Source organism: Lithobates pipiens, unplaced genomic scaffold, assembly GCF_037356315.1.
Source record: "Lithobates pipiens isolate NorthernLeopardFrog02 unplaced genomic scaffold, aLitPip1_a1.2 Scaffold_23, whole genome shotgun sequence".
In the NCBI taxonomy this organism is placed as follows: Eukaryota; Metazoa; Chordata; class Amphibia; order Anura; family Ranidae; genus Lithobates; species Lithobates pipiens.
The window spans coordinates 63,659,567-63,685,494 of NW_027507785.1; the positions used below are offsets into that span (position 1 = coordinate 63,659,567).

The following is a 25,928-nucleotide window of genomic DNA, read 5'->3' on the forward strand; positions in this document are numbered from 1 at the left end:
AGCAAAAAATAAAACTCCCAGCTGTGATTAAATACCACCAAAAGAAAGCTCTATTTGTGGGAAAAAAATGATAAAAATTTCATTTGGGTACAGTGTTGTATGCCCACGCAATTGTCATTCAAAGTGCATCAGCGCTGAAAGCTGAAAATTGGTCTGGGACTGAGGGGGGTTTAAGTGCCCAGTAAGCAAGTGGTTAAACTGGAATAGGCAAGGATTAAAAGATGAAGAAGCTGCATACTCAGTAAGACCGCGTACACACGGGCGGACTGTTCGCCCAACTTTGTCCACTGAACAGTGTTTCAGTGGACAGTCCGCTCGTGTGTGGGCTTCAGCGGACAGTTTCAGCGGACTGTCTGACGAACAAAGTCTGAGGCCGCGTACACACGCGCGGACTGTTCGCCCAACTTTGTCCGCTGAACAGTGTTTCAGTGGACAGTCCGCTCGTGTGTGGGCTTCAGCGGACAGTTTCAGCGGACAGTCTGACGAACAAAGTTTTTCGGAATTTCCGTAAAACTCTCCGCTGAAACTTGGTTTGAGCGGACAGTCCGCTCGTGTGTAGGCTTGTTCGTCAAACTAAGTTCCGCGCATACTCAGAAAGGATTTACACGCCGAAGGTTGCATTGCAGTGTATAGGACGTCGTTTTCTAGTCCCGTTGTACGTGCCGTTCATGTCATCGTGCACGGTTTCAGCGGACTGTTCGTTCATCGTGTGTGGTCAAGTCCGTTCATGCTAATTTTGAGCGGACTGTTTGTCAAACTGTTTGATGAACAAGGTTGGGCGAACAGTCCGCGCGTGTGTACGCGGCCTTACGGAATTTCCGTAAAACTGTCCGCTGAAACTTGGTTTGAGCGGACAGTCTGCCCGTGTGTGGGCCAGTCCGCTGTACTTTCGAAATGAGCGAACTGTTCCCGCCCGGAGAAAAGTCCGCTCATTTCGAGCGCGTCTCGAGGTAGGCGGGGCCCGCGAAGGAGACTTCGCGGGCCCCGCCGCCTGGTATGGACTTAAAGGGGAACCCCAACGCCGAAAAAAAATCGGTGTGGGGGTCCCCCCCAAGTCCACAACAGACCCTTGTCCGAGCACGCTACCCGGCCGGCCATGAAAGGGGGGCGAGCGAGCGCCCCCCCCCCCTCCTGAGCCATACCAGGCCGCGTGCCCTCAACATGGGGGGTGCCTTGGGGAAGGGGGGGCCGCGCAGCCCCCCCACCCCAAAGCACCTTGTCCCCATGTTGATGAGGACAAGGGCCTCTTCCCGACAACCCTGGCCGTTGGTTGTCGGGGTCTGCGGGCGGGGGGCTTATCGGAATCCAGGAGCCCCCTTTAATAAGGGGGCCCCCGGATACCGGCCCCCCACCCTATGTGAATGAGTATGGGGTACAATGTACCCCTTCCCATTCACCTGTAAAATAAAAGTACCCAAAAAAAACAACACGCGAGATAAAATATTTTATTGCACAGCTCCGGGGGTCTTCCGTCTTCGGGGGTCTTCTCGCCGGACTCCTCCGCTATCTTCTTGTAGCTCTTTTGCTAGCGGAGGAGTCCGGCTTTCTTCCTCCCCGCCGCCGGCCTCTTCTCCCGACTTCGGGGGTCTTGTCCCCCCTCTTCGGTTCTTCTGCCGGGCCACCGCGCCTTCTTATAGCTCTTTTACAGGCGGTGGCCCGGTCTTCTGTCGCCGCTGTCGCCGCCTTCCGTTCTTCTTCTTCTCCAGGAGATGTTGACACGACGCTCTCTCCGGCCGGAATGCCAGAGCCGCGTTGCGCTGCCACTTATATAGTGACAATGGGGCGGTGTTACATGGTATATGTCACATGGGTTGGTCACATGGTGACCCCGCCCCCTTACGATGTCATAGTCCCCATGTGACATCAATCCATGTGACCAACCCATGTGACATATACCATGTGACACCGCCCCATTGTCACTATATAACTGGCCACACAGCGCGGCTCTGGCATTCCGGCCAGAGAGAGCGTCGTGTCAACATCTCCTGGAGAAGAAGAAGAAGAAGAAGAAGAACGGAAGGCGGCGACGGCGGCGCCGACAGCGGCGACAGAAGACCGGGCCACCGCCTGTAAAAGAGCTATAAGAAGGCGCGGTGGCCCGGCAGAAGAACCGAAGAGGGGGACAAGACCCCCGAAGTCGGGAGAAGAGGCCGACGGCGGGGAGGAAGAAAGCCGGACTCCTCCGCTAGCAAAAGGGCTACAAGAAGATAGCGGAGGAGTCCGGCGAGAAGACCCCCGAAGACGGAAGACCCCCGGAGCTGTGCAATAAAATATTTTATCTCGCGTGTTGTGTTTTTTTTTGGGTACTTTTATTTTACAGGTGAATGGGTAGGGGTACATTGTACCCCATACTCATTCACATAGGGTGGGGGGGCCGGTATCCGGGGGCCCCCTTATTAAAGGGGGCTCCCGGATTACGATAAGCCCCCCGCCCGCAGACCCCGACAACCAACGGCCAGGGTTGTCGGGAAGAGGCCCTTGTCCTCATCAACATGGGGACAAGGTGCTTTGGGGTGGGGGGGCCGTGCGGCCCCCCCTTCCCCAAGGCACCCCCCATGTTGAGGGCACGCGGCCTGGTACGGCTCAGGAGGGGTAGCGTGCTCGGACAAGGGTCTGTTGTGGACTTGGGGGGGACCCCCACGCCGATTTTTTTTTCGCCGTTGGGGTTCCCCTTTAAGTACATTCCAGGCGGCGGAGCCCGCGACGTCTCCGTCGCGGGCCCCGCCTACCTTGACACGCGCTCGAAATGAGCGGACTGTCCTCCGCGTGTGTGGGCGAGTCCATTCATTTCAAAAGTTGCGCGGACTTGGTACGACGAACTTAGTTTGCCGTATTAGTCCGCTCAAAAAGTGCCGTGTGTGGGCAAGTTCGTTCATTCAAAAGTTTGAGCGGACTGTTTGACGAACTTAGTTTGGGCAGACAGTCCGCCCGTGTGTACGCTGCCTAAGTGATTACACCATTCACGATATAATATGTGCTTAGCACATAATATCACTTAACAAAGGACTCCGTGGTCTATGGATTTTTATATTATTTATTATTATTTTGAGACAGGGACAATTGTTAAGGATTTTTTTTTTTTTTGGGGGGGGGGGGTCAGGTAGAATAAAGTTTCTAACCTGATGGTACAAAGAACCATTAAAGTGTGTGTTACTGGTAAGTGGCCACCAGAGGGCACCATTCAATTAAGCATGTCACCTGCTGGAGGACTTAACTTGTTATGCAGCCAGCAAGATAAGATCACAAATCACATTCACATGAAGATTGTATCCTTCTAATTAAGCGATCGGCAGCTTTGATGCATCCAGAAAATAATAAATATATACTTATTTCTGAAAGTGGGAAGCACTTCAAGACATTCCAGATGTGTGTCTTACTTATTACTGTACTCCCCCAGGAAAGCTGCCGCCAATGCTTTAAAATCATTAAGAAAATAATATAAAGCTTTGCTTGTTGATTCTAATATCTGCAAACAGTTTTATCCCCCGAGAGATTAAACATTTTCAGATGTTACCATCTCCATAGAAACACAGAAGGTTTCCCTGTTAATAATTAAAATATTTAGACTTGTTTTATTAACATGTTATGTTATTGTAATTTGGTTTGCAAACAGCACTGAGAATAAAAATAAAATACAATTTATCTGTCTCCGAGACACGCCGAAATCAGCAATTTGTGAGCCCGAGAGGTAATTAGCAGAATAATTCCTACATTTCCATTTCATTTTATTTCATACACTGACACTGACACCAACACTGACACGACACCGACACCTACACTGATACCGACACCTACACCGACACTTATACCTACGCCTACACTGACACCTACACTGACACTTATACCTACGCCTACACTGACACCTACACTGACACTTATACCTACGCCTACACTGACACCTACACTGACACTTATACCTACGCCTACACTGACACCGACACCTATACTGACACCGACACCTACACTGACACGTACACTGACACCTACACTGACACTTATACCTACGCCTACACCGACACCTACACTGACACCTACACTGACACCTACACTGACACTTATACCTATGCCTACACTGACACCTACACTGACACTTATACCTACGCCTACACCGACACCTACACTGACACCTACACTGACACCTACACTGACACTTATACCTATGCCTACACCGACACCTACACTGACACCTACACTGACACTTATACCTACGCCTACACTGACACGACACCTACACTGACACTTATACCTACGCCTACACTGACACCTACACTGACACTTATACCTACGCCTACACTGACACTGACACCGACACCTATACTGACACAGACACCTACACTGACACTGACACGTACACTGACACTGACACCTACACTGACACTTATACCTACGCCTACACCGACACCTACACTGACACCTACACTGACACTTATACCTACGCCTACACTGACACGACACCTACACTGACACCTACACTGACACTTATACCTACGCCTACACTGACACCTACACTGACACCGACACCTACACTGACACTTATACCTATGCCTACACTGACACCTACACCGACACCTACACTGACACTTATACCTACGCCTACACTGACACTGACACCTATACTGACACCGACACCTACACTGACACGTACACTGACACCTACACTGACACTTATACCTATGCCTACACCGACACCTACACTGACACCTACACTGACACTTATACCTACGCCTACACTGAAACGACACCTACACTGACACCTACACTGACACTTATACCTACGCCTACACTGACACCGACACCTACACTGACACTTATACCTATGCCTACACTGACACCTATACCTACACTGACACCTACACCTACACTGACACCTACACTGACACTTATACCTACGCCTACACTGACACCTACACTGACACCGACACCTACACTGACACTTATACCTATGCCAACACTGACACCTACACTGACACCTACACCTACACTGACACCTACACTGACATCTACACTGACACCGACACCTACACTGACACCGACACCTACACTGACACCGACACCTGCACTGACACTTACACCTACGCCTACACTGAAACCGACACCTACACTGACACTGACACCTGCACTGACACTTACACCTACGCCGACACTGACACCGACACCTACACTGACACAACACTGACACTGATACCGCCACCTACACTGACACCGACACCTACACTGACACCAACACTGGCACCTACACTGACACGACACCTACACTGACACTGATACCGCCACCTACACTGACACCGACACTGACACGACACCTACACCGACATTGATGCCTACACTGACACCAACAATGACACTGACACCTACACTAACACCTACAGTGACACCGACACTGACATCGACACCTACACTTACACCAATGCCTATGCTGACATCTACACTGATGCCAACACTGACACAAACACTGACATGGACACCTACACTGCCACGACACTAACACTGACACCTACACTGACACGACACAAACACTCACACCAACACTGACGCCTACACTGACACTAACGCCTACACTGACATCGACACCTACACTGACATCGACACCTACACTGACATCGACACCAACACCTACAATGACACCTACACTGACATTGACAGCTACACCAACACCTACACTGACATTGACAGCTACACCAACACCTACACTGACATTAACAACTACACCAACACCTACACTGACATTGACAGCTACACCAACACCTACACTGACATTGACAGCTACACCAACACCTACACTGACATTAACAACTACACCAACACCTACACTGACATTGACAGCTACACCAACACCTACACTGACATTGACAGCTACACCAACACCTACACTGACATCGACATCTACACTGACAGCGACACCAACACCTACACTGACACCGACACCTACACTGACATCGACACTGACACTTACACTGACACCTACATTGAAACCTACACTGACATCGACATCTACACTGACATCGACATCTACACTGACATCGACAGCTACACCAACACCTACACTGACATTGACATCTACACTGACAGCGACACCAACACCTACACTGACACCGACACCTACACTGACATCGACACTGACACTTACACTGACACCTACATTGAAACCTACACTGACATCGACATCTACACTGACATCGACATCTACACTGACATTGACAGCTACACCAACACCTACACTGACATCGACATCTACACTGACAGCGACACCAACACCTACACTGACACCAACACCTACACTGACACCGACACCTACACTGACATCGACACTGACACTTACACTGACACCTACATTGAAACCTACACTGACATCGACATCTACACTGACATCGACATCTACACTGACAGCGACACCAACACTGACAGCGACACCAACACTGACACCTACACCTAATCTTACATTTACACTTACACTCGCACCAACCCCTACACTGACACCTACACTTACTATATCTGGTCTCTCACAGTACACAGAGCACGGAAATACAATTGTTTTAGTAAATATAAACTGCTAAATAGCTTTTCTCATCAGCAGTATATAGCAGTTTTGTGACTTCTATCAGTGTCTGGTCTCCTGACCTTCTATCTGGACAGTGCTGATTGGCCGAAAAAAAAAAACTCTCTAGTAATACACACCAAACTGAGCATGTGGAGAGTACCCCCAAGGCTCTGGCCTATCAGCAGATGGATTTGGGACTGTGGAATAAGGGGAGGATCAGAGGAGACAGGATGAAACACATAATGTTTTCTTTTTTTTGGGGACTGTGACAATTGTTAAGGATTATTATTATTAACATTTTTGTTGGGTGGGGGGGGGGAGGGGGCTCAGGTAGGGTGATGTTCCTAACCTGATACTACAAACATTAAAGGGTGTATACTGGTATCTATCCACCAGAGGGCACCATTCATTTAGAAATTTATCCTGCTGGAGGACTTGGCTTGCTTTACAGAAAGGAAAATAGGATGACAAATCTTGCATTTACGTGGAGAATGTATCCTTCTAATTAAAGTGGTTGTAAACCCACGAAACAAAAATAAAAAAACCTGCAAGACAAAGGCATAATGAGCTAGTATTCATAGCATACTAGCTCATTATAAAATACTTACCTTAGGTCGAAACCCCCTGCAGCGGTCCCGGCGCACCGATGTGGCTGGCGACACGTATTGCGGGGTCCGGCACTGATTGGCCCGGAGCCGCGATTACATCAATCCCGTGCATGCATGTGGGAGCTGCCGATAACGGCACAGCAGCTGAAGAAACGGCACGGCAATGAGAGCTGCAGAGCTGGAGGTGTGCCTCTGTGTCTGTGTAAATCCAGGAAGTGAACAGGCAGCAGGTTCAGCTGCCCACAGTTAAAATGGTTGCAGCCAGACTCAGTGGAGAGAGATTTCTGCAGTATATTTGGCAAGTACAGAATCACAATATATATAAAATAATATGCAAAATGATTTGATGGAAGCTTCAGAATGGCAAAGATGTTTTTATTACAAATTATGTGAGTAGACTGCAGTTCCTCTTTAAGAAAATAATATTATACCTCCCAACTTTTTTTGAGATGGGAATGTGGGACACCTATCCGCAAAAGTATGCAGGCATAGGACATGCCCCTAGCCACGCCCCCTCAAAGGAGAATTGTACAAAAAAACAAGATTGGTTAAACCCACAAGTGCTTTTTTTTTTTTTTTTTTACCACTACTATTGCTTTATATTGGCTTTTGGAATTTCCAAATGCAGCAATTTAGAAATCAGATGAAAAGTTTAGTGCTGGAAAACACTTTTTGATAGATGAAAAGTGCATTTTATATACAAATATATAGATATATAGATCAGACCAAAATGAGGGACAAATGGGGAGGAAAGAGGGACATTGCTCCAAATCAGGGACAGTCCCTCCAAATCAGGGACAGTTGGGACCTATGTAATATAAAGCCCATATCTGCAGTTTTGTGGCAGATTATTTATTTAGTAAAAAAGAATCCAACAAGCCAAATAGAAACAGATACAGTTTATAAAGTGCAGAGCACCCCACAGAAATCATGTATATAATACCAACCTCAACTACATGATGAGGACAAACCGGACTGGAGACTAGCAGGACGGTCCATTCCAAGAGAGTCCGGACTCCGGAGTACAGCAATGTACATCATACCCCACCGGTCAGTTGGTTACAACGCTGAGTATCCTCTCCAGTTTTATCCCCCGAGAGATACACCTTTTTTTAGATGTTAAAATCTCCATAGAAACACAGAAAGCTTCCCTGTTAATAAAATATTTAGACTTGTTTTATTAACATGTTATGGCCAGCACAGACACTCCCAGAAGAGGAGAGATCTATGACATGCAAGAAGAGAGGGGGTAGTACAGGGGGACCGACTATTCCAGGAGTATTCCAATTTGCTAGTTCATATACACATGTAATGGATGGACTGTTTCTATGGACACATCTAGTGACTGACAGTTGTCATGGACACATGATTGATACACAGTTGCTATGGACACATACAGTAAATGACAGTTGCCATGGACATACCTGGTGAATGAAATCTGCCATGGACACATGTGGTGAATGACAGTTGCCATGGACAGATGATTGATACACAGTTGCCATGGATACAGAGGGTGAATGACAGTTGCCATAGACAGATGACTGATACACAGTTCAGATGGACACATGTAGTGAATGACAGTTGCCATGGACACATCTGATGAATGACAGTTGCCATGGACACATCTGATGAATGACAGTTGCCACAGACAGATGACTGATACACAGTTGCCATGGACACATGGTGAATGACAGTTGCAATGGACAGATGACTGATACACAGTTGCCATGGACACATCTGATGAATGACGGTTGCCTTTGGCAGATGACTGATACACTGTTTTATGGACATGTGGTGAATGACAGTTGCCATGGACACATGTAGTGAATGACAGTTGCCATGGAGACATGTGGTGAATGACAGTTGGCATGGACACATTTGGTGAATGACAGTTGCCATGAACACATGTGGTGAATGACAGTTGCCATGGGCACATGTAGTGAATGACAGTTGCCATACAGACATGTGGTGAATGACAGTTGCCATGGAGACATGTGGTGAATGACAGTTGACATGGAGACATGTGGTAAATGACAGTTGCCATGGAGACATGTGGTGAATGACAGTTGCCATGGAGACATGTGGTGAATGACAGTTGCCATGGAGACATGTGGTGAATGACAGTTGCCTTTGGCAGATGACTGATACACTGTTGCTATGGACACATGGTGAATGACAGTTGCCATGGACACATGTAGTGAATGACAGTTACCAAGGAGACATGTGGTGAATGACAGTTGCCATGGAGACATGTGGTGAATGACAATTGCCATGGAGACATGTGGTGAATGACAGTTACCATGGACACATGTGGTGAATGACAGTTGCCATGGAGACATGTGGTGAATGACAGTTGCCAAGGACACGTGGTAAATGATCGTTGCCACAGAGACATGTGATGAATGACCGTTGCCACGGAGACATGTGGTGAATGACAGTTGCCATGGAGACATGTGGTGAATGACAGTTTCCAAGGAGACGTGGTGAATGACAGTTGCCAAGGACACATGTGGTGAATGATAGTTGCCATGGAGACATGTGGTGAATGACAGTTACCATGGAGACATGTGGTGAATGACAGTTGCCATGGAGACATGTGGTGAATGACAGTTGCCATGGAGACATGTGGTGAATGACAGTTGACATGGAGACGTGGTGAATGACAGTTGCCATGGAGACATGTGGTGAATGACAGTTGCCATGGAGACATGTGGTGAATGACAGTTGCCTTTGGCAGATGACTGACACACTGTTGCTATGGACACGTGGTGAATGACAGTTGCCATGGACACATGTAGTGAATGACAGTTACCAAGGAGACATGTGGTGAATGACAGTTGCCATGGAGACATGTGGTGAATGACAATTGCCATGGAGACATGTGGTGAATGACAGTTACCATGGACACATGTGGTGAATGACAGTTGCCATGGAGACATGTGGTGAATGACAGTTGCCAAGGACACGTGGTAAATGATCGTTGCCACAGAGACATGTGATGAATGACCGTTGCCACGGAGACATGTGGTGAATGACAGTTGCCATGGAGACATGTGGTGAATGACAGTTTCCAAGGAGACGTGGTGAATGACAGTTGCCAAGGACACATATGGTGAATGACAGTTGTCAAGGACACATGTGGTGAATGACAGTTGCCATGGAGACATGTGGTGAATGACAGTTGCCATGGAGACATGTGGTGAATGACAGTTGCCATGGAGACATGTGGTGAATGACAGTTGCCATGGAGACATGTGGTGAATGACAGTTGCCATGGAGACATGTGGTGAAAGACAGTTTCCATGGAGACATGTGGTGAATGACAGTTGCCTTTGGCAGATGACTGATACACCGTTGCTATGGACACATGTGGTGAATGATAGTTGCCATGGACACATGTGATGAATGACAGTTACCATGGACACATGTGGTGAATGACAGTTGCCATGGACACGTGTGGTGAATGACAGTTGCCATGGAGACATAAGATGAATGACAGTTGCCAAGGACACATGTGGTGAATGACAGTTGCCGTGGACACATCTGATGAATGACGTTGTCTTTACCAGATGACTGATACACCGTTGCTATGGACACGTGGTGAATGACAGTTGCCATGGAGACATGTGGTGAATGACAGTTGCCAAGGACACTTGTGGTGAATGGCAGTTGCCATGGACACCTGTGATGAATGACAGTTGCCATGGACACCTGTGGTGAATGACAGTTGCCATTGAGAGATGTGGTGAATGACAGTTGTCTTTAGCAGATGACTGATACACAGTTGCTATGGACACGTGGTGAATGACAGTTGCCATGGAGACATGTGGTGAATGACAGTTGCCAAGGACACTTGTGGTGAATGACAGTTGCCAAGAACACATAGTGAATGACAGTTGCCATGGACACATGTGGTGAATGACAGTTGCCATGGAGACATGTGGTGAATGACAGTTGCCAAGGACACGTGTGGTGAATGACAGTTCCCAAGGACACATGTGGTGATTGACAGTTGCCATGGAGACATGTGGTGAATGACAGTTGCCATGGACACATCTGATGAATGACAGTTGCCTTTGGCAGATGACTGATACGCCATTGCTATGGACACGTGGTGAATGACAGTTGCCATGGACACATGTAGTGAATGACAGTTGCCATGGAGACATGTGGTGAATGACAGTTGCCATGGACACATTTGGTGAATGACAGTTGCCATGGACACATCTGATGAATGACAGTTGTCTTTAGCAGATGACTGATACACCGTTGCTATGGACACATGGTGAATGACATTTGCCATGGACACATGTAGTGAATGACAGTTGCCATGGACAAATGTGGTGAATGACAGTTGCCATCGACACATGTGGTGACTGACAGTTGCCATGGACACATGTGGTGAATGACAGTTGCCATGGAGACGTGGTGAATGACAGTTGCCATGGACACATGTGGTGAATGACAGTTGCCATGGCCACATGTGGTAAAATGACAGTAGCCACGGCCACATGTGGTGAATGACAGTTGCCATGGACACATGTGGTGAATGACAGTTGCCAAGGACACATGTGGTGAATGACAGTTGCCAAGGACACATGTGGTGAATGACAGTTGCCATGGACACATGTGTTGAATGACAGTTGCCATGGACACATGTGGTGAATGACAGTTGCCATGGAGACATCTGATGAATGGCAGTTGCCTTTGGAAGATGACTGATACACCATTGCTATGGACACGTGGTGAATGACAGTTGCCATGGACACATGTGGTGAATGACAGTTGCCATGGAGACATGTGGTGAATGATAGTTGCCAAGGACACATGTGGTGAATGACAGTTGCCATGGAGACATGTGGTGAATGACAGTTGCCATGGAGACATGTGGTGAATGACAGTTGTCATGGAGACATGTGGTGAAGTACAGTTACCATGGACACATGTGGTGAATGACAGTTGCCATGGAGACATGTGGTGAATGACAGTTGCCATGAAGACATCTGATGAATGACAGTTGCCTTTGGCAGATGACTGGTACACCGTGGCTATGGACACGTGGTGAACGGCATTTGCCATGGACACATGTGGTGAATGACAGTTACCATGGACACATGTGGTGAATGACAGTTGCCATGGAGACATGTGCTGAATGACAGTTGCCATGGACACATGTGGTGAATGACAGTTGCCATGGACACATGTTGTGAATGACAGTTGACATGGACACATTTGGTGAATGATAGTTGCCATGGAGACATGTGGTGAATGACAGTTGCCTTTGGCAGATGACTGGTACACCGTTGCTATGGACACATGTGGTGAATGACAGTTGCCATGGACACATGTGGTGAATGACAGTTGCCATGGAGACATGTGGTGAATGACAGTTGCCATGGAGACATGTGGTGAATGACAGTTGCCATGGAGACATGTGGTGAATGACAGTTGCCATGGAGACATGTGGTGAATGACAGTTGCCAAGGACACATTTGGTGAATGACAGTTGCCATGGACACATGTGGTGAATGACAGTTGACATGGAGATATGTGGTGAATGACATTTGCCATGGAGACATGTGGTGAATGACAGTTGCCAAGGACACATGTGGTGAATGACAGTTGCCATGGACACATGCGGCAGGGCCGTCTTTAATATTGATTGGACCCTGGGCAAACATTTTCTTGGGCCCCCTCTTCCACGCAATTTCCCTCTCCACATGCTCTGAGACATACAGTAAATAGCAGCTAGACTCAAAATCAGTTTACTGAATCAGATCAGGCAGCGATTGCGACTGGTTGCCAGAGGTTATAGTGTATCATTACTGCTCACTGACTGGCTGCTAGAGGTTACACCACACATTATGGCTCACTGTTATTTTCTAGAGGTTACAGCAAATGACTTCTGCTTGTTGATTGGTTGCTGGAGATTACTGTACATCAATACTGCTCACTAATTGATTGCTAGAGGTTACTGAACATCTATACTGCTCACTAATTGGTTGTTAGAGGTTACTGCATATTATTACCGGTCACTGATTGGTGGCAAGAGGTTAGTGCACAGCATTACTGCTCACAGATTGGTTGCTAAAGGTTACATCACATCATCTCCTCACTGCCTGCCTGCGTATTCACATGCACCAAAATTCAGGGTGTCGTGGCACTGTGTTATTTTGAAGAAGGGTTCCACCTCCACTTTGCTTACTTTTGCAGAACAGGCTGATGTTAGGCTTAATGACTACAGTTGTAGGCAGGACTTACGTATGATCCTTTATCTCCCCAGTAGGAAGCATTCAGCAGAAGTGATGGTGGATGTGACCTCAGGGGGACATTATATACATATGAATGCCGCCTCTATTTACATATCGATGCCGCAGTCCATGACTATTTACATAAAGCTGGGCATCAGCAGCAGAACTTTACATTGAGATATCAGGACACAGCATGGGACCAAAATGTCAAGGGATAAGGGAATTTAAATGGGGATAGTTGGCAAGTATGAGGCAGCTGCTTTGGCCCCCACTACAATGATGGGGCCCAGGGCAGCTGCCCCTTTTGCCCTGCCTTAAAAATGGTCCTGACATGCGGTGAATGACAGTTGTCATGGAGACATGTGGTGAATGACAGTTGCCATGGACACATTTGGTGCATGACAGTTGCCATGGGCACATGTGGTGAATGACAGTTGCTATGGAGACATGTGGTGAATGACAGTTGTCATGGAGACATGTAGTGAATGAGTTACCATGGACACATCTGATGAATGACAGTTGCCTTTTGCAGATGACTGATACACTGTTGCTATGGACACATGGTGAATGACAGTTGCCATGGACACGTGGTGAATTTCAGTTGCCATGAACACATGTAGTGAATGACAGTTGCCATGGAGACATGTGGTGAATGTCAGTTGCCATGGACACATGTGGTGAATGACAGTTGCCATGGAGACATGTGGTAAATGACAGTTGCCATGGAGACATGTGGTGAATGACAGTTGCCATGGAGACATGTGGTGAATGACATGAACATATATGATTGATGATCCAGTGTTATAAAACCACGTGTGAGATCGGCTGTTACCATGGATACATGTCAGCTTTATCCCGACTCCTCCCCTCGACCCGTCTCCTCTGGAGTCACGTGAGTGTCTTTCTGCCTTATCATCCTAACTAAGCACTGTGCGGGGAGTGAGTGTGTCTCGCGGGGAGGTGACGTCACGGCTGAGGAGGGGGGGGGCGTGGCTGGCGGGAAAGAGCGCCGCTTAGTCCGCCGAGGCGCACACAACACAGACGCCGCCATGCCGCCAACCGGCAACGATGGGCTCCGGAACCGGGTGCAGGAGATGGTGGACAAGAACCCGGTGATGGTGTTCAGTAAGAGCTTCTGTCCGTACTGCACCAAGGTGAGGGCCTCCGTGTGTGTCTGTGTACTCGCGGCCTGTGCTGAGGCACCACAAGGCCCAGCCAACTCCTTGCCTTCACACAACACGTCTTCTTCCATCTCAGCTTAGAACGTCTGTCGGGGTCTTTGTCAGCAGGGACCCCATTGGGGAGATCTCACTTCCTGTTCTGTACTAAAAACAGGAAGTGAGAGAGAATCCCACCATAGGGGGAGAGAGAGAGTGTCCCCGCCCGGAGATTTCACCTCTCTTCCTGTTGTGGTGACAACACTTCTTATGTATTTACCCTTTTATTCTCTGATATCAGTAAACAGGACAAATAGAGAGGGGGGGATCTCCCTACTGCGGACACAGACAGCAATAAAAACCTGACAGGGGTTCTAATCCCTCTCCACTCCAGCTGGCTGTGGTGGGCCGAGGGGCTCCCGGGCCCCCAACCGACTGCTTATCTCAGCATAGAGACCCTAAGCAGCTGAGGGAATACAGATCCCAAGAATGGTGGAGTTTAGGATAATCTGAAGTAATGTGTTATGGTTGGATGCTGTATGTGGCTCTGTGTATTGATGACATCATTAGGATTGGCATGAGATGGGTTGCTGAGTTCCAGACTCGTGGTCTGTCTGGTGTGATGGGAGAGTGCTACAAGAATGTGCAATTTTTTTATTTTTTTTATGGTATTCTGCAAAGCATCGTACCCATGATCCGTGGATTGCAGGTGCGATGTCAGCCTCGGCCTGTACCTCCCATATGGGCTTTCAGTTAGGCCCCTTTCACAAGGGCTGTCCAATCAGGTCCACCTGTCAGTTTTTCAGGCGAACCTGATCGGACACTGCATTGTCCTCTATGGCGTAGCGGATGTCAGTGGTCATTTGTCCACTGCCATCTGATCCTATCTGCCAAAAACAGAGGAATGGTGGTCCTATTTTCCATCTGGTGACCGGATGGAAATGGACAGGCAGTCAAATGGAAATGGACAGGTGAGATACTTCAACACCCCCCCCCCCCCCCCCCCCCCCGCGCGCTGAGAATAGCGGAGGCGCCTGTGTGAAAGGGGCCTTAGAAAGCTGATGGCAATGTCGATGAACCACCATCAGCACAACAATCCATTGAGGACTACAAGCCGTCTGCCAAGGCGGCAGATGGGATCTTAGGTCCTTCATTTACAGAGGTCTACGAATGAATGACGGTGCTGTGCGGTCAGAGCCTTGTGCAGGCGTGCCTATTTTAAATGTGACAGCAGCTGCAGGGGAGAGGAATCCCCACCTGCTGTCAAGGGAGGGCTGCTGGAGTAAGTTCTAAAGGTGAACTTGCCCTTTACATTGTTTTTGTTTTTTCTTTTTCAGGTTAAAGAATTCTTTTCCTCCCTGGACAGAGAATACTTTGCTCTGGAGTTGGATGAGTGTGGTAAGTTCATGCTGAGTTGACTGCCTCTTTGCAAACTTACCTGTCTAGTTAGTTATGATTATTAATGTTTTACATGTAAATGTACGGCCTTCAGCCGTTTCCAAGAATCGCACAATTATTATGCTGCTTTGCTGTGTCATTACATGCATTTATGTAAAGCGGTTTACATAATGGTGACCTTATTTCTACCTGCTATTGATATGGACTGACGTTTCGCCTATAAGGCTCCATTCTCCCCCTGAGTGTAGTGGTTTTAAGCTGTTAGTTTATTACAAGCGGTTTTGCAGATTCAGGCATTTTTCTTTAGCCAATAGAAAGCACTATGTGGAGGAGGGTGAGAGGAAATTAGGGCTGGAGAGCTGCTAATTGAGCAGAAAATGCTCCTCGGGGGTTTTTTTTTTTTTTTTTTTTTTTTTTTTTTTTTTTTTTCCATATCTATCTCTCAAAGCTCAAGTACTTATTTGAGCTTCAGATGACACTGAAATTAATGGGGTTTGGCTTGTTGGGTGTTTTAGAGCTTCAAGCGGAAAATCACTCGGGTGTGAACGGGGCTAAAGTGAGTGTTGGGTCACATAATAAAATGGTGTCTCTTCTGTGTGGCCGGGCAGTAGATTCAATCCCCATTTGTTTTGGACGGGTGATGCTTGTTTTTTGCATAACTCAACTCCGAATAAAAGGGAATGGCGACTGCAGAGGTTATGTGAATTAAAATTTTCAGACGTCATCTAGTGATGTGCAGTGTAGGCCCCACCTTAGAGGAGGTCCACCTAAAGGAAAAGAAAAAATCCAGCAGCTACAAATACTGCAGCTGCTGACTTTTTTAATAAATGGACACTAACCTGTCCCAGGGTCAAGTGGTGTCGGAAGCCAATCAATTGATTGGCTCTCGGCAGCTGCTGCCGCCACCACCATCCTCGGTGAGGGAATCGGGAAGTAAAGTGTTCCGGTTTCCTACTGTGCGAGTCGTGCAGTGCATCCTAAGTGGTCCCGCTATCTCCTGGGACCTGTGTGTTTCCCAGGAGACAGCAGGGGGGGCGGGAAGGGGCATGAATCTATTCCCTGAAGTGGGTGCAGATACCTGTATTATACACGCATAATATGTATGTATTATCTGCACATTTATAGGTCAGTTTTGCTGGAATAACCTTGCAAAATGTGTTTTTTGTTATGCTTTGACTACAAGTAATTCTAATGAGCCCACATGATTGTTGCCTTGTTGGCTACAGTACTGGGCTTCTGTTCTGTTCTTTTTCATTTGAAAGTTCATTATAAAATATTGATCATCACAAGATGACCGTCATTTGTTTCTATTGTAGATGATGGTAACCGTATTCAAGAAGTCCTTTTTGAAATGACTGGCCAGAGAACTGTTCCCAACGTCTTTGTAAATAAAACCCATGTCGGAGGATGTGATAAAACACTTGAGGTAATTTTCCAGGAATGAGTGGTCAAGCATATGACCTAGAGCTGCACGATTAATCTTCAAGAATCGTTATCGAGATCTTGACCTAAAGTGTTTCACAATTCTTTCTATGCAAAGAATTCTCTCTGCTCTTCTGAAGCCACAGCTGTCGAAAGCAAGGGGGGAAAAAAGAAAAACAGGAGCAGTCTGCCAAGAATCGTAACATTCTTTATTGTTTGAACATAAGTATAAACATTGTAACAATTTGTCAATGGAATAGACTTGTGTAAGTGAAAAAAGTTTAAACACTAAACCTTTTTCTGACATTTGTTGATTAGAAGTTAAAATTTTTTTTTTTTTTCTGTGCTAGAAAATTACTTGGAACCCCCCCCCCCCCCCCCCAAAAAAAAATATATAATTTTATGTTTTTGCTGTGTTTTATGTATTTTAACATGAACCCTGTTTTAAATTTTACTCTTAGGCTCACCGAGATGGGACCCTGCAGCAACTGTTGGACAACAATACTGTCTCTTATGATTATGACCTCATTGTCATTGGAGGAGGCTCAGGTGGCCTGGCTTGTTCTAAGGTATGGTCATGTAAGGGGCTCATCCCTCCCTCACCTGTCTTTCCATTAAGGCTGTTCTCTACTCGTGCATTTCAAGTCAAATCTGTCGCATAGTAAAATCTCTGTCTGAGAGGACACATGATAGCATATTCCTTTTGTCCTTCATTCCTCCTATTCAGATAACCAGATCACGAATGTTGGAGTAAAATTAATCTTTAAAGTCGATAGCTGTTAAAAGGCCTTCTGGCAGGGTGGGTGGGGTAAATTCTTTAAATCAAAGGACTGAAAAAAAAAAAAAAAAAAAAACGTTCCATCTCGCATGTTCTATGCAGTACATTCACATCAGTCACTTCCCTCACAGTACTTAAAAGCTAAGGTCCCTAACAGACACCGACTAACTGGCCTACCAGCATTCCTTGTCAGAGTACCCAGGGCAAAGCAACACAAGCACTGGGAAACATGGTAGACTGCATGCAGGTAGTGTGTCCAGAGCTGGTTTTGAACTCTAGTTCTGCAAGGTAAAAATACTAACTACTAAGCCACTGTGCTACTATTGGCTTCCAACACTTCTGGTCGTGTGAGTGAAAGTCTAAGCAACGTTCTTAATGGCCAAACCAATTTCAGTCGTTTGCTTGAACCAAGGCTCCTCATCCTTTGGTGAAACGAGCAGCAGTTTCTCCAGGAAAGGCTATAGGTTATACTTGAGTACATGTCCATTTTATTCTCTACAGAATGGTAGGTCCCATACATCAATAATGATGGCATGAGGCAGTCCAGCTCAAGTTTGTCGTTCGTTGCATCAGCTGACTGTGCCCCAAACCGCAGCTACTTGTTATATGTGCGGCTACATGCAATCAGCGGCCACTGTTGGCCCACCATTCATTTTAAATGGGCTGAAGATTGTATAACGCAGTCATTCGTGCCACATTGCTTCAGGAATCCGCAGGCCACAACAAACAGCCGCGTGAAACGGCTTTGGGTCTCTTTCACACTGGTTGGGAGACAGTAACGGGCAAACGAGCTACAGTTTCTACTTTCCTCCCCAATTGCCCACCTAAAGCCCACGGTACACAGGCTTGATTTGCTTCGTCACTTGCTAAGTTCACAGGCCTGGCATACTCGCCTGTTCAGGTCAATGAAGGCTCATCATAACCATGAGTCAAGCATGTAGCACAGGGTTGTGGTGCATTAGACCCATTTTAAAAATTACTGTTTAGATAAAAAAGATATCCAGGGGTCGGAATTGCTGCTTTAGGATACTGAAAAGCAATCCACCACGGGTTGCTGTTCAGAGAATGCACAAATGTGAACTTGTTTTAAAAGCTGTGATACCCAGAAAATCCTCTTTGGACAGTGCACTTTAAGTAGTCTCAGATTTCTGGTCCTCCACCAAGCATTGTGGTTCCTTCTGCTGTTCCCTACATCTCCACTGTGGTCTGCAGTATTTGGGGCTGGCAGGAGGAACTGCATTGCTTGGCGGGGATCATGAGTCTGGAAATTCGTAGATTTTTGAAGAGTTGAATGAAGAGGATTCTTTGGGCACGATGGTTATCGGAGAAAAGATGGGTAAATAATATAGAATATGTTTATTACAGGGGAATCTTGTATAGGGGTGTGTTTAATACACGCTTTATACAGCGCCAACAGTTTACGCAGCACTCTAACCATGAGCTACATGCTTATGGTTAGATCTATTGTGTACAGATGCCCACGTAAGGCCGTTTTTTCTTCTGCAGCAACATAATTTGAGCACTGCCTTGTTTTATAATCAGTTTTTTTTCTGCATTTTTGTAATGCAGGACATGTTTTAACACCACACTGTTTGTATTTATCAACTGAACTGCTTGGTTTTCTGTGATCTGTTTGCAAACTTTCAAAGACTGTTCATTTGACTTTTCACATGCGTTTCAGAAAGAAATGTGGTTTGAATGTTGTACAAAAAAAAAAGTTAAGGGCATTGGGTACAGCTGTCATCAATATGAATTTCAGTAATGGAAATTGTAATAATAAAAAATCTGGGAACACTCCTGGGTTTGCTGCATGTCTCCCTGCTGTGTGTTCACCTACCGGTGTGCCTTCAGATCGCAAATGAGTGAAGGTTTCCAAACTTATGCTGAAAAGTGTGTGAACCCTTCCAAATTACTAAGCTCTGGTGTTTCCTGCGAGTTTTGTTAATGTTACAGCATACAAAGGACATATTTGATCTGAGGTAGGCAACTTTTTTGAGAGACGGAGCTCTACCTGGACACAGTGAGGTATACAAGATCACCAGGGTGAGCCATGAATTAAAACGTCACAGTAAAAATCTAAATTTAGCCAAGCTTTTTAGAGAACTATAGGCAAACCCCCCCTATAGATCAAGGGAATTCCTTGGGGACCCCCAGGTCTTTAGAACTAGTGTACCCAATTGACCTATTACTTTTATGGGGACAACCCAAAAGTTGAATTTCTTTTACTTTCATTTTCAATGATGGTAAAGGGGACAAATGGCGAGAGGGTGAATCTCAGGGGGCACAGACCGCAATAAAAACAGACAGCTTCTAATCCCTGTCCACTCTATCCAAAACTAAACAAAAAAAAAAAGTTTTGCCCTTTAGTTATACTTTAGGCTTCAGTAAGACATTTTGCATTCACTTTTTCTTTAACGATTCCCCCCTCCTATGTCTGGAGGGTAATTGGTCAGTCCCACAAGGCTAAAGCTGACTTGCTGAACTAGTTTCAGGTCTGGTTTGCCTTGTTGCTAGCCTGGCTGTCTGAGTTCTGGCCAGTGTAAGTAGTATGTAGGGAAGTGTACCCGGGAGGGGGGGGGGGGGGGGGGTAGCAGGGCCCAAGTACTGGGTTTGGGGGGTCAGTGTGTAGTACAGTAGTGGTTTCCTTATGCATAGCGGGTGCTGTGACGGACCTGCTTGTTCTGGAGTGCTGATCTCCGTTTCTCCAATCCCATCCATCCCATGTTGCCTACAAGTGCCTTGGATGGACTGGAGAGGACCAGTGGGAGCAGCGCAATACACTCGGGAGATGGGCTCAGCTCAACAAAAGCCCAAGCTAGCTTGTCTGAAAGCTGTGTGTGTGTGATATGGGATATGTATGTAGATTCATCTGCGGTCTCAAGGAAGAGGAAAGTGGTGATCCCTGGTGCTGCACATTCATAATTATCCTATAATGGTGACCTCAGCCTGGACTCCAACGTGTTTCCCTCCGCCCCTAGAGTTTACTCATTAAATACTAAGCTCCAGGACAGAGCAAAACGTGTCAGTGGTGTGGCCTGGTTGGAGTCCAGGCTGAGGTTGCCATTCTTAGCGCCACTATAGGATAATACGGATATGTGGCACCGGGGATCACCTCCTTTCCTCTTCCTTGGAAAGCTGTCAGTCTTCAGCCGATCGTAGGCGTGGAGGCATTCCTCCACCTAGGATTGGCTGTCGGCTGTGACAGCTTTACGGCTCATCGCATCCCCGCATATAGGTGTTGCACGGGTGCCAACAAACTTTGTGTTCCACACTGGCTTAGTTAGGCTACATTTGGAACAGACAACCGTTTTCTGCAGCAGGAATCGTAGTCTAAGCAAACGGCTGCAGTGCTGGAGAAGCGGAGAGCAGTGACTGAAAGTCACCGCTCTGAGCAGACAGAGACCCGAGTGTTCAGTGGTCATGTAATCACTTGATTCTCAGTGTTGGCTGATGAGGGACAGCTGCTGCATGGAGGGTAGTATGTGTTTTGATGGTTTTTTAAAATAGCTCACTGAGTCTCATTTAATGTGATCTATTGCGATACATGCTCACATTGTGAAAGTGGATCAGTGCATTAGCTAAACATTCCACCTTTCCAATTATTGTAGCATAAAGAAATTTTTTTTATTTTTTTGTTCCCTGCATGTGCCACCTTTTTTATACTTGGCTATATCTTCTCCGGACTAAAAACTTAACCAGCAAATCCCCTTTTGATCCTCCGACACAAACTGAAAGCACGGAGTTGTCTGCTGGTGTGAGCTGAAGGTTTTCAGTACAGGCAAATTTTAATGAACCTAGTTGTCTTCTCAGGTTCACCTTGCTGGGTCCTTTAGGAAGTAGAGCCTAGTAGAAAGATCTACTGCAAATCTTGGGCCCCTTTCACATAATCGGATCTGTCTGTGTGTTGTTGTGTTTTTTTTTTTTTTTTTTTTTTTTAAGGCAGATCTGAGCAGGCCAACCATTGACTCTATGGGCAGGGGGATTATGTATCTGCCGACTTGGATTAGTGTTGTGTCTGCTGTCCCACCCACACCTTGAAAAAGGCATTGATTGATGAAAAAAAAAAAAATCCCAGAGACCGTGTGGTACACCAGGGAGGAAAATGTATTGCTTATGCTCTCTAGCTGATTGAGCAGACTTGGAGAGACTCACATTTACAGATGAATTAGATGTGAAATGGAAGTTCAGGTTTAGTGTCCCTGTGATGCATACGATTGGCCAATATATGTGGGTGTTGTGCCTTTATTTATTTTTCCTGGTTGCTAATTTCAGGTATTGATAGTTGATTAAAATTCTGTCTCTTTCAGGAAGCAGCTGCTCTGGGAAAGAAGGTTATGGTCTTGGATTACGTCGTACCCACCCCTCTAGGGGCGTCATGGGGTATGTTTGTTCATGAAGACAGAATGTGAAATAACTTTCAGTAGATTGCTGAGTGTTAAAGCAGAACTCTGCTTACTACTGCCCCCTTCTCCTAATGGAGGGGGTTACAGAGGAGGGGGTGAGGGGAGGGGGTCATAAAGAGAATATATAATTTGTATAGATAAAAACCCTGACATGGTGTTTGCTGTCCACATTGGGAATATTACCCCTCACTGAGAGCCTGGGCTAGAAGCAAGAGCAAATATTCCCAAAGGAGACATGACAATAGAAAGCTGTCAGATGTTCTAATCCCTCCCCACTTTATCCAAAGACTGCCATTCTACCCGTGTAAGGAATGATCACTGGGTATCGGCGGACATCAAGTCCACCGTACTCGCTGGTCAGCTCCTGCTGTGTAGAATTGGAACGGGTCGCCGGAGGCCCTCCAGACCTACAGGTGTCAGATCATACTAGGTACGTGATCAGAGTGACCACGGTAAATGTATGGTGGGTGCTCCGCTCTACAATTGGTTAAAGGTCTATTTAACCACTTCAATACCGGGGGACACTTAAACACCTTCCTGCCCAGACCAATTTGAGCTTTCAGCGCTGTCACACTTTGAGTGACAATTGCGCGGTCATGCTACACTGTACCCAAATGAAATTTTTATAATTTTTTTTTCCCACAAATAGAGCTTTCTTTTGGTGGTATTTGATCACCTCTGCGATTTTTATTTTTTGCTAAACAAATAAAAAAAAATACCGAAAATTTTTTTTTTTCGTTTCAGTTTCAAAACTTTGTAAATAAGTTTTTTTTCTCCTTAAATGATGGGGGTTACGCTGATGGGCAATGATAAGACGGCACCGATGAGGTGGCACTGGGCGACACGGATGGGCACTGATAGCTGGCATGGGTGGGCGGCACGGGTGGGCACTGATAGGCGGCATTGTATTATACTGAACTAATGCATGCCAATCAGTGATGCCTATTGTGGGCACTGACTGGAATCCCTGGTGGTCTAGGGTGGCATACCTTGTCCTGGGCATCCCTGATGGTCTGGTGGCGTCCCCTGGTGGTCCAGTGTGGCCATCCTCGGGGGACTGCGCTGATAATCGATCAGTACAGACCCCCCCCCCCCCCCCCACGGTCAGAGGAGCAGCCGATCGGCTCTCCTCTACTCGCATCTGACAGACGCAAGTGAGGAAAAGCCGATCACCGGCTCTTCCTATTTTACACTGCCATCAGCCGTGATTGGGCATGGCTGATCACGTGGTAAAGAGTCTCCTTCGGAGACTCTTTACCGAGATCGTAGTTGCAGGGTGTCAGATTGACACCCCGCAACAACGATCGCCACGATGCGCGCTTCTGGGGGGGTCATTTCCTGGCTGAAGGACATCTAGCATTCTATAGCAATTTCCTCTCTTCCCTTGACTGTCCCTGGCCTGCCCCTTTTTTATTCATTGGCTTTCAGCCATTTCCATCATGGAGGCCCATGTGGGCCTTACTATAGCTTCCTGTTCTTCACTGGCCTCTTTCACCATCTATAATCTACCCTAATTTCATAGAGATGCAAAGACACCCAGTCACGACATTACTAAATCAAATAGAAGCTATGAATTTTGAAAATCCAGATTTGTTTTTTTAATTCATGTTAAGGAGAGAACCAGAGAAGGTGAAATATCAGCTGATTAAACTTCAGCTTTAATGACTTGGATCATCTGTCTAGTTTTTTTGTTCCTGTGAATGTTGCTTGCACTTCCTGATATGGGAGTAGGTGTCGGCACATAAACTGCTAAGAACAATGACAGATTGTTTTATCGAATATAATTTCCTGTTTCTGTTGTTGCTTTAGTCACCCTGTACCCCTCCCCAGCTTAGTTTTTATAACTGATTTATGTTTATACAGGGCTCGGTGGTACATGTGTAAATGTTGGGTGTATTCCAAAGAAACTAATGCATCAAGCGGCTCTCTTGGGTCAAGCACTGAAAGACTCCAGGAAGTTTGGCTGGGAGTATGAAGAGCAAGGTAAAAAGAGAACGAAGTATGAGAATTTTTTTTATTTTTTGCAAGCCAAGAGCTGAATTGTAACATGCGTGCCTGTCATACACTTTGACAAGACATATTGTACTAGTAAAGCTCAGTAGTTAAATTTTTTATTTTTTTTTTATGCTGGTGTGTTAACCACTTTCAGACCGGACCAATTTGCTGGTCAAAGACCAGACCACTTTTTGCGATTCGGCACTGCGTCGCTTTAACTGACAATTGCGCAGTCGTGCGACGTGGCTCCAAACAAAATTGACGTCCTTTTTTTTTCCCCACAAATAGAGCTTTCTTTTGGTGGTATTTGATCACCCCTGCGGTTTTTATTTTTTGCGCTATAAACAAAAATGGAGCGACAATTTTGAAAAAACGCATTATTTTTTACTTTTTGTTATAATATCCCCCAAAAATATATAAAAAACATTTTTTTTCCCTCAGTTTAGGCCGATACGTATTCTTCTACATATTTTTGGTAAAAAAAAATCGCAATAAGCGATTGATTGGTTTGTGCAAAAGTTATAGCGTTTACAAAATGGGGATAGTTTTATAGCATTTTTATTAAATTTTTTTTATTTTCTAGTAATGGCGGCGATCAGCGTTTTTTTTTTTTTTTTTTTTTTTTTTTTTGTGACTGCGACATTGTGGGGGACCCATCGGACATTTTTGGGACCATTGTCATTTATACAGTAATCACTGCTATATAAATGCAGTGATTCCTGTGTAAATGACACTGGCAGTGAAGGGGTTAACCAGTGGGTGGCAGTGTAGGGGTTAAGTGTTCCTAGGGGTGTGTTACTAACTGGGGGGGGGGGTTGGGCTTTCATTTAGTGAACACTGATCTCTGCTCCAATCACATGGAGCAGAGATCAGCGTCACTAGTTGCTAGGCAGAATGGAGAAATGCTATTTACAACGGCATTTCTTCATTTGGCCGCTCCATGAGACGATCGCGGGTATGCCCGCGGCGATCGAGTCCGTGGGTCCCGCGACCGGACTCACGGGGGTCCCGACCAGTGAGGGAGCGCGCTGCGGGCGGCGCGCTCCCGATGGCAGGGCGGCAAATTTAAAGGGACGTAAATGTACGCCCATTTGCCTGCCCGTGCCATTCTGTCGCCGTACATCGTCGTGCGCTGGTCGGCAAGTGGTTAATGAGCAATCCATACATGGTTTGGAATTTTGTATTTTTAACCAATTGGTGTAGGTAACTGAATTTGTCCTGCTGCCAGTCTCTCACAATCCCTGTACAGCAGAGCTCCGGTTGGGAGAGGGGAAAAGCAACACAAGGAGCTAATCGATTGTGCTGCCCAGGAGCATGCTAAGAGCAGAGTGGGCAGTAAATAAGTCCAAGATTAAAGAGCTAATCTGTCAGTCACATA

The 25,928-nt window shown here is 46.4% G+C and overlaps 1 protein-coding gene across 1 annotated transcript in view; it reads left to right on the forward strand.

The window, feature by feature from the left end:
* The first annotated feature begins 14,364 nt into the window (after window positions 1-14,364).
* TXNRD3 (thioredoxin reductase 3) overlaps window positions 14,365-25,928 on the forward strand; it is a 39,051-nt gene continuing 27,487 nt past the window's right edge. The window contains exons 1-6 of the mRNA XM_077451743.1: window positions 14,365-14,551; window positions 15,892-15,952; window positions 17,269-17,378; window positions 17,836-17,943; window positions 22,460-22,532; window positions 24,419-24,538. Coding sequence (XP_077307869.1) covers window positions 14,447-14,551; window positions 15,892-15,952; window positions 17,269-17,378; window positions 17,836-17,943; window positions 22,460-22,532; window positions 24,419-24,538 — 577 coding nt within the window. The 5' untranslated portion in view covers window positions 14,365-14,446. The remainder of the gene's footprint in view (window positions 14,552-15,891; window positions 15,953-17,268; window positions 17,379-17,835; window positions 17,944-22,459; window positions 22,533-24,418; window positions 24,539-25,928) is intronic.